Source organism: Tachyglossus aculeatus, chromosome 2 (assembly GCF_015852505.1).
Source record: "Tachyglossus aculeatus isolate mTacAcu1 chromosome 2, mTacAcu1.pri, whole genome shotgun sequence".
NCBI lineage: Eukaryota > Metazoa > Chordata > Mammalia > Monotremata > Tachyglossidae > Tachyglossus > Tachyglossus aculeatus.
Window position 1 is genome coordinate 171108610 of NC_052067.1, and position 17684 is coordinate 171126293.

General features: G+C 46.3%; 1 protein-coding gene across 1 annotated transcript in view; it reads right to left on the reverse strand.

The window, feature by feature from the left end:
• Positions 1-17684, reverse strand: part of ARHGDIB (Rho GDP dissociation inhibitor beta) — a 68523-nt gene that overhangs the window by 39048 nt on the left and 11791 nt on the right. The window contains exon 2 of the mRNA XM_038768404.1: positions 7202-7388. Coding sequence (XP_038624332.1) covers positions 7202-7382 — 181 coding nt within the window. The 5' untranslated portion in view covers positions 7383-7388. The remainder of the gene's footprint in view (positions 1-7201; positions 7389-17684) is intronic.

Below are 17684 nucleotides of genomic sequence, written 5' to 3' on the forward strand. Positions count from 1 at the left end.
TGCCTACAAACACACAAACACACAAACACACAGTGTGCTCCAAGACTCACAGAGTCAGTCAATTGTGTTTATTGAGCGCTTACTGTGTGAGGAGCACTGTACTAAACACTTGGGAGAGGACGATAGAGCCATAAACAGGCACTTCCCTGTCTACACACACACAAACACACACACACAGTGAATCAATCGTATTTATTGAGCACTTACTGTGTGAGGAGCACTGTACTAAACACTTGGGAGAGAACAATAGAACCATAAACAAGCACTTCCCTGTCTACACACACACAAACACACACACAGTCAATCAATCATATTTATTGAGCGCTTACTTTGTGCGGAGCACTGTATTAAACACTTGGGAGAGGACAATAGAACCACAGACAGGCACTTCCCTGCCTACAAACACACAAACACACAGCCTGCTCCAAGACTCACAGAGTCAGTCAATCATATTTATTGAGCGCTTACTGTGTGAGGAGCACTGTACTAAACACTTGGTAGAGGACGAAAGAACCATAGACAGGCACTTCCCTCCCCGCACACACACAAAAACACACACACACACACAATCAATCAATCATCATCATCAATCGCATTTATTGAGCGCTTACTATGTGCAGAGCACTGTACTAAGCGCTTGGGAACAATCGTATTTATTGAGCGCTTACTGTGTGAGGAGCACTGTACTAAACACTTGGGAGAGGACAATTGCACCATAGACAGGCATTTCCCTGTCTACACACACACAAACACACCCACACAGTCAATCAATCGTATTTATTGAGCGCTTACTGTGTGAGTAGCACTGTACTAAACACTTGGGAGAGGACGAAAGAACCATAGACAGGCACTTCCCTGTCTACACACACACACAAACACACACACACAGTCAATCAATCATATTTATTGAGCGCTTACTGTGTGCGGAGCACTGTATTAAACACTTGGGAGAGGACGATAGAACCACAGACAGGCACTTCCCTGCCTACAAACACACAAACACACAGCCTGCTCCAAGACTCACAGAGTCAGTCAATCATATTTATTGAGCGCTTACTGTGTGAGGAGCACTGTACTAAACACTTGGTAGAGGACGAAAGAACCATAGACAGGCACTTCCCTTCCCGCACACACACAAAAACACACACACACACACACACACAATCAATCAATCATCATCATCAATCGTATTTATTGAGCGCTTACTATGTGCAGAGCACTGTACTAAGCGCTTGGGAACAATCGTATTTATTGAGCGCTTACTGTGTGCGGAGCACTGTACTAAACACTTGGGAGAGGACAATGGCACCATAGACAGGCATTTCCCTGTCTACACACACACAGACACACACACGGTCAGTCCATCGATCCTATTTATTGAGCGCCCACCGGGCGCCCCCAGAATCCTCAGCTCCGGATCCTTTGCCCCCCTAGAGCCCTCCGCTCCCCGAATCCTCCGCTCTCAGTCCACACTCACAAACACACAACTGCACAGGCTGCTCCAAGACTCACAGAGTCAGTCAATTGTGTTTATTGGGCGCTTACTATGTGCGGAGCACTGTACTAAGCATTTGGGAGAGGACAGTAGAACCATAAACAGGCACTTCCCTGCCTACACACAAACGCACAAACACAGAGGCTGCTCCAAGACTCACAGAGTCAGTCAATTGTGTTTATTGAGCGCTTACTGTGTGCGGAGCACTGTACTAAACACTTGGGAGAGGACGACAGAACCATAAACAGGCACTTCCCTGCCTACACATACACAAACACACAATCACACAAACACACAGTCTGCTCCAAGACTCACCGAGTCAGTCAATTGTATTTATTGAGCACTTACTGTGTGCGGAGCACTGTACTAAACACTTGGGAGAGGGCAATAGAACCATAAACAGGCACTGCCCTGCCTACGCACACACAAATACACAATCACACAAACACACAGTCTGCTCCAAGACTCACAGAGTCAGTCAATCGTGTTTATTGAGAGCTTACTATGTGCGGAGCACTGTACTAAACACTTGGGAGAGGACAATAGAACCATAAACAGGCACTTCCCTGCCTACGCACACACAAACATACAAACACACAAACACACAGTCTGCTCCATGACTCACAGAGTCAGTCAATCGTATTTATTGAGCACTTACTGTGTGCGGAGCACTGTACTAAACACTTGGGAGTGGACAATAGAACCATAAACAGGCACTTCCCTGCCTGCGCACACACAAACACACAAACACACAGTCTGTTCCAAGACTGAGTCAGTCATTTGTGTTTACTGAGCGCTTACTGTGTGAGAAGCACTGTACTAAACACTTGGGAGAGGACAATAGAACCATAAACAGGCACTTCCCTGCCTACGCACACACAACCACACAATCACACAAACACATAGTCTGCTCACGACAGAGTCAGTCAATCGTATTTATTGAGCACTTAATTTGTGAGGAGCACTGTACTAAACACTTGGGAGAGGACAATAGAACCATAAACAGGCACTTCCCTGCCTACGCACACACAAACACACAAACACACAATCTGCTCCAAGACTCACAGAGTCAGTCAATCGTATTTATTGAGGACTTACTGTGTGAGGAGCACTGCACTAAACACTTGGGAGCGGACAACAGAACCATAAACAGGCACTTCCCTGCCTACACACACACAAACACACAAACACACAAACACACAGTCTGCTCACGACTCAGAGAGTCAGTCAATTGTATTTATTGAGCACCTACTGTGTACGGAGCACTGTACTAAACACTTGGGAGAGGACAATAGAACCATAAACAGGCACTTTCCGGCCTACACACACACAAACATACACACACAGTCAATCGATCCTATTTATTGAGCGCCTACTGGGCGCCCCCAGAATCCTCAGCTCCCAGAGGCCTCGACTCCAGAACCCAGAGCCCTCTGCTCCCAGTGTCCTCTGCTTTCAGTACACTCTGCTAAGCGCTTGGGAGATCACCTTGTAAACTCCCCAGCGCTTAGAACAGTGCTTTGCGCATAGTAAACGCTTAATAAATGCCATTAAAAAAAGACAATATAACAATGAACAGACACAGTCCCTGCCCATCGCCCCCCACACACAGAATCAATCACATTTATTGAGCGCTTCCTGAGAGCCCTCTTCCTCCAAGAAGGCTCTGCCCCCAGAATCCTCTCCTCTTAGGACACTCAGCTACGTGCTTGGGAGAGGACAATTTAACAACAAAAAGTACATTTTTTGAAGGGACACACACACACACACACACACACACACACACACAGAGTCAATCACATTTATTGAGCACTTACTGAGAGCCCTCTTCCTCCAAGAAGGCTCTGCCCCCAGAATCCCCTCCACCTAGGACACTCAGCTAAGCGCTTGGGAGAGGACAATTTAACAACAAATGGTACATTTTTTGAAGGGACACACACACACACACACACACACACACACACAATCAATCACACTTATTGAGCGCTTCCTGAGAGCCCTCTTCCTCCAAGAAGGCTCTGCCCCCAGAATCCTCTCCTCTTAGGAAACTCAGCTAAGCGCTTGGGAGAGGACAATTTAACAATAAAAGGTACATTTTGTGAGGGGACAAACACACACACACACACACACAGAGTCAATCACATTTAACAATAAAAGGTACATTTTTTGAGGGGACACAGACACACACAGAGTCAATCACATTTATTGAGCACTTACTGAGAGCCCTCTTCCTCCAAGAAGGCTCTGCCCCCAGAATCCTCTCCTCTTAGGACACTCAGCTAAGCGCTTGGGAGAGGACAATTTAGCAACAAAAAGTACATTTTTTGAAGCGACACACACATACACACACACACACAGAGTCAATCACATGTATTGAGCGCTTCCTGAGAGCCCTCTTCCTCCAAGAAGGCTCTGCCCCCAGGATCCTCAGCCCTTAGGACACTCAGCTAAGTGCTTGGGAGAGGACAATTTAACAACAAAAGGTACATTTTTTGAAGGGACACACACACACACACACACACACACACACACACACACACACACAATCACATTTATTGAGCACTTATTGAGAGCCCTCTTCCTCCAAGAAGGCTCTGCCCCCAGAATCCTCAGCCCTTACGACACTCAGCTAAGTGCTTGGGCGAGGACAATTTAACAATAAAAGGTACATTTTTTGAGGGGACAAACACGCACACACACACACAGAGTCAATCACATTTAACAATAAAAGGTACATTTTGTGAGGGGACACACACACCCAGTCAGTCAATCACATTTATTGAGCGCTTCCTGAGAGCCCTCTTCCTCCAAGAAGGCTCTGCCCCCAGAATCCTCTCCTCTTAGGACACTCAGCTAAGCGCTTGGGAGAGGACAAATTAACAATAAAAGGTACATTTTTGAGGGGACACACAAACCCAGTCAGTCAATCACATTTCTTGAGCGCTTCCTGAGATCCCTCTTCCTCCAAGAAGGCTCTGTCCCCAGAATCCTCGGCTCCTAGGACACTCAGCTAAGCGCTTGGGAGAGGACAAATTAACAATGAAAGGTACATTTTGTGAGGGGACAAACACACACACACAGAGTCAATCACATTTAACAATAAAAGGTACATTTTTTGAGGGGACACACACACCCAGTCAGTCAATCACATTTATTGAGCGCTTCCTGAGAGCCTTCCATCTCCAAGAAGGCTCTGCCCCCAGAATCCTTGGCTCTTAGGACACTCAGCTAAGTGCTTGGGAGAGGACAATTTAACAATAAAAGGTACATTTTTTGAGGGGACAAACACACACACACACACACACACACAGAGTCAATCACATTTAACAATAAAAGGTACATTTTTTGAGGGGACACACACACCCAGTCAATCACATTTATTGAGCGCTTACTGAGAGCCCCCCATCTCCAAGAAGGCTCTGCCCCCAGAATCCTCTCCTCTTAGGAAACTCAGCTAAACGCTTGGGAGAGGACAAATTAACAATAAAAGGTACATTTTTTGAGGGGACAAACACACACACACACACACAGTCAATCACATTTAACCATAAAAGGTACATTTTTTGAGGGGACACACACACCCAGTCAATCACATTTATTGAGCGCTTCCTGAGAGCCCTCTTCCTCCAAGAAGGCTCTGCCCCCAGGATCCTCAGCTCTTAGGACACTCAGCTAAGCGCTTGGGAGAGGACAAATTAACAATAAAAGGTACTTTTTTTGAGGGGACAAACACACACACACACACACACAGAGTTTCAATCACATTTAACAATAAAAGGTACATTTTTTGAGGGGACACACACACCCAGTCAGTCAATCACATTTATTAAGCGCTTACTGAGAGCCCTCCATCTCCAAGAAGGCTCTGCCCCCAGGATCCTCGGCCCATAGGACACTCAGCTAAGTGCTTGGGAGAGGACAAATTAACAATAAAATGTACATTTTTTTAGGGGACACACACACCCAGTCAGTCAATTACATTTATTGAGTGCTTCCTGAGAGCCCTCTTCCTCCAAGAAGGCTCTGCCCCCAGAATCCTCGGCTCTTAGGACACTCAGCTAAGCGCTTGGGAGAGGACAAATTTAACAATAAAAGGCACATTTTGTGAGGGGACACACACACACCCAGTCAATCACATTTATTGAGCTCTTCCTGAGAGCTCTCTTCCTCCAAGAAGGCTCTGCCTCCAGGATCCTAAGCTCTTAGGACTCTCAGCTAAGCGCTTAGGAGAGGACAATTTAACAATAAAAGGTACATTTTCTGAGGGGACACACACAACCAGTCAGTCAATCACATTTATTGAACACTTCCTGAGAGCCCTCTTCCTCCAAGAAGGCTCTGCCCCCAGAATCCTTGGCTCTTAGGACACTCAGCTAAGTGCTTGGGAGAGGACAAATTAGCAATAAAAGGTACATTTTTTGAAGGGACACACACACACACACACACACACACACACACAGTCAATCACATTTATTGAGTGCTTATTGAGAGCCCTCTTCCTCCAAGAAGGCTCTGCCCCCAGGATCCTCTCCTCTTAGGACACTCAGCTAAGCGCTTGGGAAAGGACAATTTAACAATAAAAGGTACATTTTGTGAGGGGACACACACACACAGTCAATCACATTTATTGAGCGCTTACTGAGAGCCCCCCCGTCTCCAAGAAGGCTCTGCCCCCAGAATCCTCTCCTCTTAGGACACTCAGCTAAGCGCTTGGGAGAGGACAATTTAACAACAAAAGGTACATTTTTTGAGGGGACACACACACACACCCAGTTAGTCAATCACATTTATTGAGCGCTTCCTGAGAGCCCTCTTCCTCCAAGGAGGCTCTGCCCCTAGGATCCTCTCCTCTTAGGACACTCAGCTAAGCGCTTGGGAGAGGACAATTTAACAATAAAAGGTACATTTTGTGAGGGGACAAACACACACACACACACACACACACACACACAGAGTCAATCACATTTAACAATAAAACGTACATTTTTTGAGGGGACACACACACCCAGTCAATCACATTTATTGAGCGCTTCCTGAGAGCCCTCTGTCTCCAAGAAGGCTCTGCCCCCAGGATCCTCTCCTCTTAGGACACTCAGCTAAGCACTTGGGAGAGGACAATTTAACAACAAAAGGTACATTTTTGAGGGGACAAACACACACACAGAGTCAATCACATTTAACAATAAAAGGTACATTTTTTGAGGGGACACACACACCCAGTCAGTCAATCACATTTATTGAGCGCTTCCTGAGAGCCCACTTCCTCCAAGAAGGCTCTGCCCCCAGGATCCTCGGCCCTTAGGACACTCAGCTAAGCGCTTGGGAGAGGACAAATTAACAATAAAAGGTACATTTTTGAGGGGACACACACACCCAGTCAGTCAATCACATTTATTGAGCACTTATTGAGAGCCCTCTTCCTCCACGAAGGCTCTGCCCCCAGGATCCTTGGCTTTTAGGACACTCAGCTAAGGGAGAGGACAATTTAGCAACGGCGCAGAGCTTGGAAAGGGCGATTTGCCAACAGCCCCTGCCCACAGTGGGCTCCCAGTCAATCAATCAATCAATCAATCGTATTTACTGAGCGCTTACTGCGTGCAGAGCACTGTACTAAGCGCTTGGGAAGTACAAGCTGGCAACATATAGAGACGCGGACACCCTCACACGGTCACAAAGACACACACAGAGGTGCGGCCCCCAACCCACCTGCCAGGACGGGCCCGTCCCCCAGCAGGGTCTTCTTGTACTTGGCCAGACTTTCGTCGTCCTTGTCCATCTCCTGCAGCTCCTTCAGGGACTTCTGCGGGGGCGGCCTGTAGTTGAGTTGGCCATCCAGTTGGTCTTCCTCCTCCTCCTCCAGGTGGGTCTCCGGGGTCTTCTCTGTCATGGCGACCTGGCACGGAGGTGAGAGGACGAAGACCGGTTGGGGCCGGGGCGGCGGACTGTGAGCCCGCTGTCTCTATATGTCACCAACTTGGACTTCCCAAGTGCTTAGTACAGTCTCTGCACACAGTAAGCGCTCAATAAATATGATTAAATGAATGAATTCTAGACTGTGAGCGCCGCTGTTGGGTAGGGACCGTCTCTAGATGTTGCCAACTTGGACTTCCCAAACAGTCCAGTGCTCTGCACATGGTAAGCGCTCAATAAATACGATTAATTCTAGACTGTGAGCCCGCTGTTGGGTAGGGACCGTCTCTAGATGTCACCAACTTGGACTTCCCAAGCGCTTAGTCCAGTGCTCTGCACAGGGTAAGCGCTCAATAAATACGATTAAATGAATGAATTCTAGACTGTGAGCCCACTGTTGGGTAGGGACCGTCTCTAGATGTCACCAACTTGGACTTCCCAAGCGCTTAGTCCAGTGCTCTGCACACAGTAAGCGCTCAATAAATACGATTAAATGAATGAATTCTAGACCGTGAGCCCGCTGTTGGGTAGGGACCGTCTCTATATGTCACCAATTGGACTTCCCAAGCGCTTAGTCCAGTACTCTGCACACAGTAAGCGCTTAATAAATACGATTAAATGAATGAATTCTAGACTGTGAGCCCGCTGTTGGGTAGGGACCGTCTCTAAATGTCACCAACTTGGACTTCCCAAGCGCTTAGTCCAGTGCTCTGCACACAGGAAGCGCTCAATAGATACGATTAAATGAATGAATTCTAGACCATGAGCCCACTGTTGGGTAGGGACCATCTCTATATGTCGCCAACTTGTACTTCCCAAGCACTTAGTACAGTGCTCTGCACACAGTAAGCACTCAATAAATACGATTAAATGAATGAATTCTAGACCGTGAGCCCGCTGTTGGGTAGGGACCGTCTCTATATGTCACCAATTGGACTTCCCAAGCGTTTAGTCCAGTACTCTGCACACAGTAAGCGCTCAATAAATACGATTAAATGAATGAATTCTAGACTGTGAGCCCGCTGTTGGGTAGGGACCGTCTCTAGATGTCACCAACTTGGACTTCCCAAGCGCTTAGTCCAGTGTTCAGCACACGGGAAACGCTCAATAGATACGATTAAATGAATGAATTCTAGACTGTGAGCCCGCTGTTGGGTAGGGTCCGTCTCTATATGTTGCCAACTTGTACTTCCCAAGCACTTAGTACAGTGCTTTGCACACAGTAAGCACTCAATAAATACAATTAAATGAATGAATTCTAGGCCGTGAGCCCGCTGTTGGGTAGGGACCGTCTCTATATGTTGCCAACTTGTACTTCCCAAGCGCTTAGTCCAGTGCTCTGCACAGAGTAAGCGCTCAATAAATATGATTGAATGAATGAGCGATAATAATAATAATAATAATGTAGCATTTATTAAGTGCTTACTACGTCCAGCACTTAAAACAGTGCACATAGTAAGCGCTTAATAAATGCCATTATTATTATTTTATATGTACATATTTATTCTATTGATTTTATTTTGTTAATATGTTTTGCTTTATTGTCTGTCTCCCCCTTCTAGAGTGTGAGCCCGCTGTTGGGTAGGGACCATCTCTATATGTTGCCAACTTGTACTTCCCAAGCACTTAGTCCAGTGCTCTGCACACAGTAAGCGCTCAATAAATGCGATTAAATGAACGAATTCTAGACTGTGAGCCCGCTGTTGGGTAGGGACCATCTCTATATGTCACCAACTTGGACTTCCCAAGCGCTTAGTCCAGTGCTCAGCACACAGGAAGCGCTCAATAAATACGATTAAATGAATGAATTCTAGACTGTGAGCCCGCTGTTGGGTAGGGACCGTCTCTACATGTCACCAACTTGGACTTCCCAAGCGCTTAGTCCAGTGCTCTGCACACAGTAAGCGCTCAATAAATATGATTAAATGAATGAATTCTAGACTGTGAGCCTGCTGTTGGGTAGGGACCTTCTCTATATGTTGCCAACTTGGACTTCCCAAGCGCTTAGTACAGTGCTCTGCACACAGTAAGCACTCAATAAATACGATTGAATGAATGAGCGATAATAATAACAATAATGATAGCATTTATTAAGTGCTTACTAGGTCCAGCGCTTAGAACAGTGCACGTAGGAAGCGCTTAATAAATGCCATTATCATTATTTGTACATATTTATTCTATTGATTTTATTTTGTTAATATGTTTTGTTTTATTGTCTGTCTCCCCCTTCTAGAGTGTGAGCCCGCTGTTGGGTAGGGACCATCTCTATATGTTGCCAACTTGTACTTCCCAAGCACTTAGTACAGTGCTCTGCACACAGTAAGCGCTCAATAAATACGATTAAATGAATGAATTCTAGACTGTGAGCCCGCTGTTGGGTAGGGACCGTCTCTACATGTCACCAACTTGGACTTCCCAAGCGCTTAGTCCAGTGCTCTGCACACAGTAAGCGCTCAATAGATACGATTAAATGAATGAATTCTAGACTGTGAGCCCGCTGTTGGGTAGGGACCATCTCTATATGTTGCCAACTTGTACTTCCCAAGCGCTTAGTCCAGTGCTCTGCACACAGTAAGCACTCAATGAATACGATTGATGATGATGATGATGATGACCTCATTTGGAAAATGGGGATGAAGGCTGTGAGCCCCCCCATGGGACAACCTGATCACCTTGTAACCTCCCCAGTGCTTAGAACAGTGCTCTGCACATAGTAAGCGCTTAATAAATGCCATCATTATTATTATTATTCTTTGAGCCTCAGTGACCTCATCTGCAAAATGGGGATGGAGACTGTGAGCCCCATGTGGGACAAGGGACTGTGTCCAACCTGATTTGCTCATATCCACCTCAGCGCTTAATATAATGTCTGGCACATAATAATAATGATGGCATTTATTAGGCGCTTACTAGGTGCCAAGCACTGTTCTAAGCACTGGGGAGGTTACAAGGTGATGAGGGTGTCCCACAGGGGGCTCACGGTCTTCATCCCCATTTTACAGATGAGGGAACTGAGGCCCAGAGAAGTGAAGTGACTTGCCCAAGGTCACATAGCTGACAATTGGCAGAGACGGGATTTGAACCCATGACCTCTGACTCCAAAGCCCGGACTCTTTCCACTGAGCCATGCTGCTTCTCATGGTAAGTTATTCTCACAGTTATTATTATTATTTTATTATACATTGTTATATATTATATATTATTATTATTAATAATAATGATGATAGCAAAGCACTGGAATTTATTAAGCGCTTACTATGTGCCAAGCACTGTTCTAAGCACTGGGGAGGTTACAAGGTGATCAGGTTGTCCCAAGGGGGGCTACCAGTCTTCATCCCCATTTTCCGGATGAGGTCACTGAGGCCCAGAGAGTGAAGTGACTTGCCCAAGGTCACCCAGCTGACAATTGGCAGAGCCAGGATTTGAACCCACGACCTCTGACTCCAAAGCCCGGGCTCTTTCCACTGAGCCACGCTGCTTCTCATAGTAAGTTATTCTCACAGTTATTATTATTATTATTATTGTTAACAATAATAGCATTTATTGAGTGCTTACTATGTGCCAAGCACTGTTCTAAGCTCTGGGGAGGTTACAAGGTGATCAGGTTGTCCCACGGGGGGGCTCACGGTCTTCATCCCCATTTTACAGATGAGGGAACTGAGGCCCAGAGAATCGATCAATCGTATTTATGGAGCACTTACTGTGTGCAGAGCACTGTACTAAGCGCTTGGGAAGTACAAGCTGGCAACATACAGAGACAGTCCCTCCCCAACAGTGGGCTCACAGTCTAGAGGTAAAGTGACTTGCCCAAGGTCACCCTGCTGACAATTGGCAGAGCCAGGATTTGAACCCACAACCTCCAACTCCAAAGCCCGGGCTCTTTCCACTGAGCCACGCTGCTTCTCATAGTAAGTTATTCTCACATTATTATTTGTGAGCCCACTGTTGGGTAGGGACTGTCTCTATATGTTGCCAACTTGGACTTCCCAAGCGCTTAGTACAGTGCTCTGCACACAGTAAGCGCTCAATAAATACGATTGATTGATTGATTGATTAATTATAAGTCACGCTGCTTCCCTAAAAATTGGGGACAAATAAGCTGGGGATTGGAGAGGCTGGTCAGGGAAGGCCTTTCGGCGGAGATGGGATTTTTAAGAACAATAATTATAATAACGACGGTACCGTTTAGGCGCTTACTACGTGCCAAGCACTGTTCTAAGCGCTCTTCGAAGAGGGGGAGAGCGGCGGGATGCCTGTGATAGACGGGGCTGGAAGGAGGAAGGATGTGGGTAAGAGGAAGATGGGGACAGAGACAAGATGGAGCTTCAGGGAGGAGGTCGGAGGCATTCATTCATTCATTCAGTCGGATTTATTGAGCGCTTACTGGGTGCAGAGCACTGTACTGAGCGCCTGGGGAGACAGAGGCGTTAAGTGTGTGGGCTGGGCTGTAGTAGGAGAGAAGTGAGGGTTACATATTAGGGAGAGAGGTGATTATTCATTGTCATATTTACTGAGTGCTTACTGGGTGCAGAGCACTGTACTAAGCGCTTGGGCAAATAATACAACAATAAAGGAGTAACCATCCCGGCCGACAATCCACTCATTGGATCGTATTTATTGAGCGCTTACTGGGTGCAGAGCTTGGACAAGAATAATACAACAATAAGCAGTGACCATCCCGGCCCACAATCCACTCATTCGATCGTATTTATTGAGCGCTTACTGGGTGCAGAGCACTGGACTAAGCGCTTGGCCAAATAATACAACAATAAAGGAGTAACCATCCTGGCCCACAATCCACTCATTGGATCGTATTTATTGAGCGCTTACTGGGTGCAGAGCACTGTACTAAGTGCTTGGGCAAATAATACAACAATAAAGGAGTAACCATCCCGGCCCACAGTCCACTCATTCGATCGTATTTATTGAGCACTTACTGGGTGCAGAGCGTGGACAAGAATAATACAACAATAAGCAGTGAACATCCCTGCCCACAATCCACTCATTCGATAGTATTTATTGAGCGCTTACTGGGTGTAGAGCACTGGACTAAGCGCTTGGGCAAGAATAATACAACAATAAAGCAGTGACCATCCCTGCCCACAATCCAGTCATTCGAGAGTATTTATTGAGCGCCTACTGGGTGCCGAGTACTGGACTAAGCGCTTGGGCAAGAATAATACAACAATAAAGCAGTGACCATCCCGGCCCACAATCCACTCATTGGATCGTATTTATTGAGCGCTTACTGGGTGCAGAGCACTGTACTAAGCGCTTGGCCAAATAATACAACAATAAAGGAGTAACCATCCCGGCCCACAATCCACTCATTTGATTGTATTTATTGAGCGCTTACTGTGTGCGGAGCTTGGACAAGAATAATACAACAATAAGCAGTGCCCACAATCCACTCATTGGATCGTATTTATTGAGCGCTTACTGGGTGCAGAGCACTGGACTAAGCGCTTGGGTAAATAATACAACAATAAAGGAGTAACCATCCTGGCCCACAATCCACTCATTTGATCGTATTTATTGAGCGCTTACTGGGCGCAGAGCTTGGACAAGAATAATAGAACAAAAAGCAGTGACCATCCCGGCCCACAATCCACTCATTGGATCGTATTTATTGAGCGCTTACTGGGTGCAGAGCACTGGACTAAGCGCTTGGGCAAATAATACAACAATAAAGGAGTAACCATCCTGGCCCACAATCCACTCATTTGATCGTATTTATTGAGCGCTTGCTGGGTGCAGAGCACTGGACTAAGCATTTGTGCAAGAGTAATATAACAATAAAGCAGTGACCATCCCGGCCCACAATCCACTCATTGGATCGTATTTATTGAGCGCTTACTGGGTGCAGAGCACTGGACTAAGCGCTTGGGTAAATAATACAACAATAAAGGAGTAACCATCCTGGCCCACAATCCACTCATTCGATCGTATTTATTGAGCGCTTACTGGGTGCAGAGCTTGGACAAGAATAATACAACAATAAGCAGTGACCATCCTGGCCCACAATCCACTCATTCGAGAGTATTTATTGAGCGCTTACTGGGTGCAGAGTACTGGACTAAGCGCTTGGGCAAGAATAATACAACAATAAGCAGTGACCATCCCGGCCCACAGTCCACTCATTCGATAGTATTTATTGAGCGCTTACTGGGTGCAGAGCACTGGACTAAGCGCTTGGGCAAATAATACAACAATAAAGGAGTAACCATCCCGGCCCACAATCCACTCATTTGATTGTATTTATTGAGCGGTTACTGTGTGCAGAGCTTGACAAGAATAATAGAACAAAAAGCAGTGACCATCCCTGCCCACAATCCACTCATTGGATCGTATTTATTGAGCGCTAACTGGGTGCAGAGCACTGGACTAAGTGCTTGGGCAAATAATACAACAATAAAGGAGTAACCATCCCGGCCCACAATCCACTCATTCGATCGTATTTATTGAGCGCTTGCTGGGTGCAGAGCACTGGACTAAGCGCTTGGGCAAGAATAATACAACAATAAGCAGTGACCATCCTGGACCACAATCCACTCATTCGAGAGTATTTATTGAGCGCTTACTGGGTGCAGAGCACTGGACTAAGCGCTTATGCAAGAATAATATAATAATCAGCAGTGACCATCCCGGCCCACAATCCACTCATTCGATCGTATTTATTGAGCGCTTACTGGGTGCAGAGCTTGGACAAGAGTAATACAACAATAAGCAGTGACCATCCCTGCCCACAATCCACTCATTCGATCGTATTTATTGAGCGCTTACTGGGTGCAGAGCACTGGACTAAGCGCTTGGGCAAATAATACAACAATAAAGGAGTAACCATCCCGGCCCACAACCCACTCATTCGATGATATTTATTGAGTGGTTGCTGGGTGCAGAGCACTGTAATAATAATAATAATAATGATGGCATTTTCTTAAGCGCTTACTATGTGCAAAGCACTGTTCTAAGCGCTGGGGAGGTTACAAGGTGATCAGGTTGTCCCACGGGGGGCTCACAGTCTTAATCCCCATTTTACAGAAGAGGTAACTGAGGCCCAGAGAAGCTAAGTGACTTGCCCAAAGTCACACAGCTGACAACTGGTGGAGCCAGGATTTGAACCCATGACCTATGACTCCAAAGCCCGGGCTCTTTCCACTGAGCCACACTGCTTCACTGTACTAAGCGCTTGGGCAAATAATACAACAATAAAGGAGTAACCATCCTGGCCCACAATCCACTCATTTGATCGTATTTATTGAGCGCTTACTGGGTGCAGAGCACTGGACTAAGCGCTTGGGCAAGAATAATACAACAATAAGCAGTGACCATCCCTGCCCACAATCCACTCATTCGATCGTATTTATTGAGCGCTTACTGGGTGCAGAGCACTGGACTAAGCGCTTGGGCAAATAATACAACAATAAAGGAGTAACCATCCCGGCCCACAACCCACTCATTCGATGATATTTATTGAGTGGTTGCTGGGTGCAGAGCACTGTAATAATAATAATAATAATGATGGCATTTTCTTAAGCGCTTACTATGTGCAAAGCACTGTTCTAAGCGCTGGGGAGGTTACAAGGTGATCAGGTTGTCCCACGGGGGGCTCACAGTCTTAATCCCCATTTTACAGAAGAGGTAACTGAGGCCCAGAGAAGCTAAGTGACTTGCCCAAAGTCACACAGCTGACAACTGGTGGAGCCAGGATTTGAACCCATGACCTATGACTCCAAAGCCCGGGCTCTTTCCACTGAGCCACACTGCTTCACTGTACTAAGCGCTTGGGCAAATAATACAACAATAAAGGAGTAACCATCCTGGCCCACAATCCACTCATTTGATCGTATTTATTGAGCGCTTACTGGGTGCAGAGCACTGGACTAAGCGCTTGGGCAAGAATAATACAACAATAAGCAGTGACCATCCCTGCCCACAATCCACTCATTCGATCGTATTTATTGAGCGCTTACTGGGTGCAGAGCACTGGACTAAGCGCTTGGGCAAATAATACAACAATAAAGGAGTAACCATCCCGGCCCACAACCCACTCATTCGATGATATTTATTGAGTGGTTGCTGGGTGCAGAGCACTGTAATAATAATAATAATAATGATGGCATTTTCTTAAGCGCTTACTATGTGCAAAGCACTGTTCTAAGCGCTGGGGAGGTTACAAGGTGATCAGGTTGTCCCACGGGGGGCTCACAGTCTTAATCCCCATTTTACAGAAGAGGTAACTGAGGCCCAGAGAAGCTAAGTGACTTGCCCAAAGTCACACAGCTGACAACTGGTGGAGCCAGGATTTGAACCCATGACCTATGACTCCAAAGCCCGGGCTCTTTCCACTGAGCCACACTGCTTCACTGTACTAAGCGCTTGGGCAAATAATACAACAATAAAGGAGTAACCATCCTGGCCCACAATCCACTCATTTGATCGTATTTATTGAGCGCTTACTGGGTGCAGAGCACTGGACTAAGCGCTTGGGCAAGAATAATACAACAATAAGCAGTGACCATCCCTGCCCACAATCCACTCATTCGATCGTATTTATTGAGCGCTTGCTGGGTGCAGAGCACTGGACTAAGCGCTTGGGCAAATAATACAACAATAAAGGAGTAACCATCCCGGCCCACAACCCACTCATTCGATGATATTTATTGAGTGGTTGCTGGGTGCAGAGCACTGTAATAATAATAATAATAATGATGGCATTTTCTTAAGCGCTTACTATGTGCAAAGCACTGTTCTAAGCGCTGGGGAGGTTACAAGGTGATCAGGTTGTCCCACGGGGGGCTCACAGTCTTAATCCCCATTTTACAGAAGAGGTAACTGAGGCCCAGAGAAACTAAGTGACTTGCCCAAAGTCACACAGCTGACAACTGGTGGAGCCAGGATTTGAACCCATGACCTATGACTCCAAAGCCCGGGCTCTTTCCACTGAGCCACACTGCTTCACTGTACTAAGCGCTTGGGCAAATAATACAACAATAAAGGAGTAACCATCCTGGCCCACAATCCACTCATTTGATCGTATTTATTGAGCGCTTACTGGGTGCAGAGCACTGGACTAAGCGCTTGGGCAAGAATAATACAACAATAAGCAGTGACCATCCCGGCCCACAATCCACTCATTCGATCATATTTATTGAGCGCTTGCTGGGTGCAGAGCACTGGACTAAGCGCTTGGGCAAATAATACAACAATAAAGGAGTAACCATCCTGGCCCACAATCCACTCATTCGATCATATTTATTGAGCGCTTGCTGGGTGCAGAGCACTGGACTAAGCGCTTGGGCAAGAATAATACAACAATAAAGCAGTGACCATCCCTGCCCACAATCCACTCATTCAATTGTATTTATTGAGCGCTTACCGGGTGCAGAGCACTGGACTAAGCGCTTATGCAAGAATAATATAATAATCAGCAGTGACCATCCCGGCCCACAATCCACTCATTCGATCGTATTTATTGAGCGCTTACTGTGTGCAGAGCTTGGACAAGAATTAATACAACAAAAAGCAGTGACCATCCCTGCCCACAATCCACTCATTGGATCGTATTTATTGAGCGCTTACTGGGTGCAGAGCACTGGACTAAGCGCTTGGGCAAATAATACAACAATAAAGGAGTAACCATCCTGGCCCACAATCCACTCATTCGATCGTATTTATTGAGCGCTTGCTGGGTGCAGAGCACTGGACTAAGCGCTTGGGCAAGAATAATACAACAATAAGCAGTGACCATCCCGGCCCACAAGCCACTCATTCGATCGTATTTATTGAGCGCTTACTGTGTGCAGAGCACTGGACTAAGCGCTTGGGCAAGAATAATACAACATTAAGCAGTGACCATCCCTGCCCACAATACATTCATTTAATTGTATTTATTGAGCGCTTACTGGGTGCAGAGCACTGGACTAAGCGCTTGGGCAAGAATAATACAACATTAAGCAGTGACCATCCCTGCCCACAATACATTCATTTAATTGTATTTATTGAGCGCTTACTGGGTGCAGAGCACTGGACTAAGCGCTTGGGCAAGAATAATACAACAATAAAGCAGTGACCATCCCAGCCCACAGTCCACTCATTCGATCGTATTTATTGAGCGCTTACTGCCATCCCTGCCCACAATCCATTCATTCAATCGTATTTATTGAGCGCTTACTGTGTGCAGGGCACTGGACTAAGCGCTTGGGCAAGAATAATACAACAATAAAGCAGTGACCATCCTGGCCCACAATCCACTCATTCGATCACATTTATTGAGCGC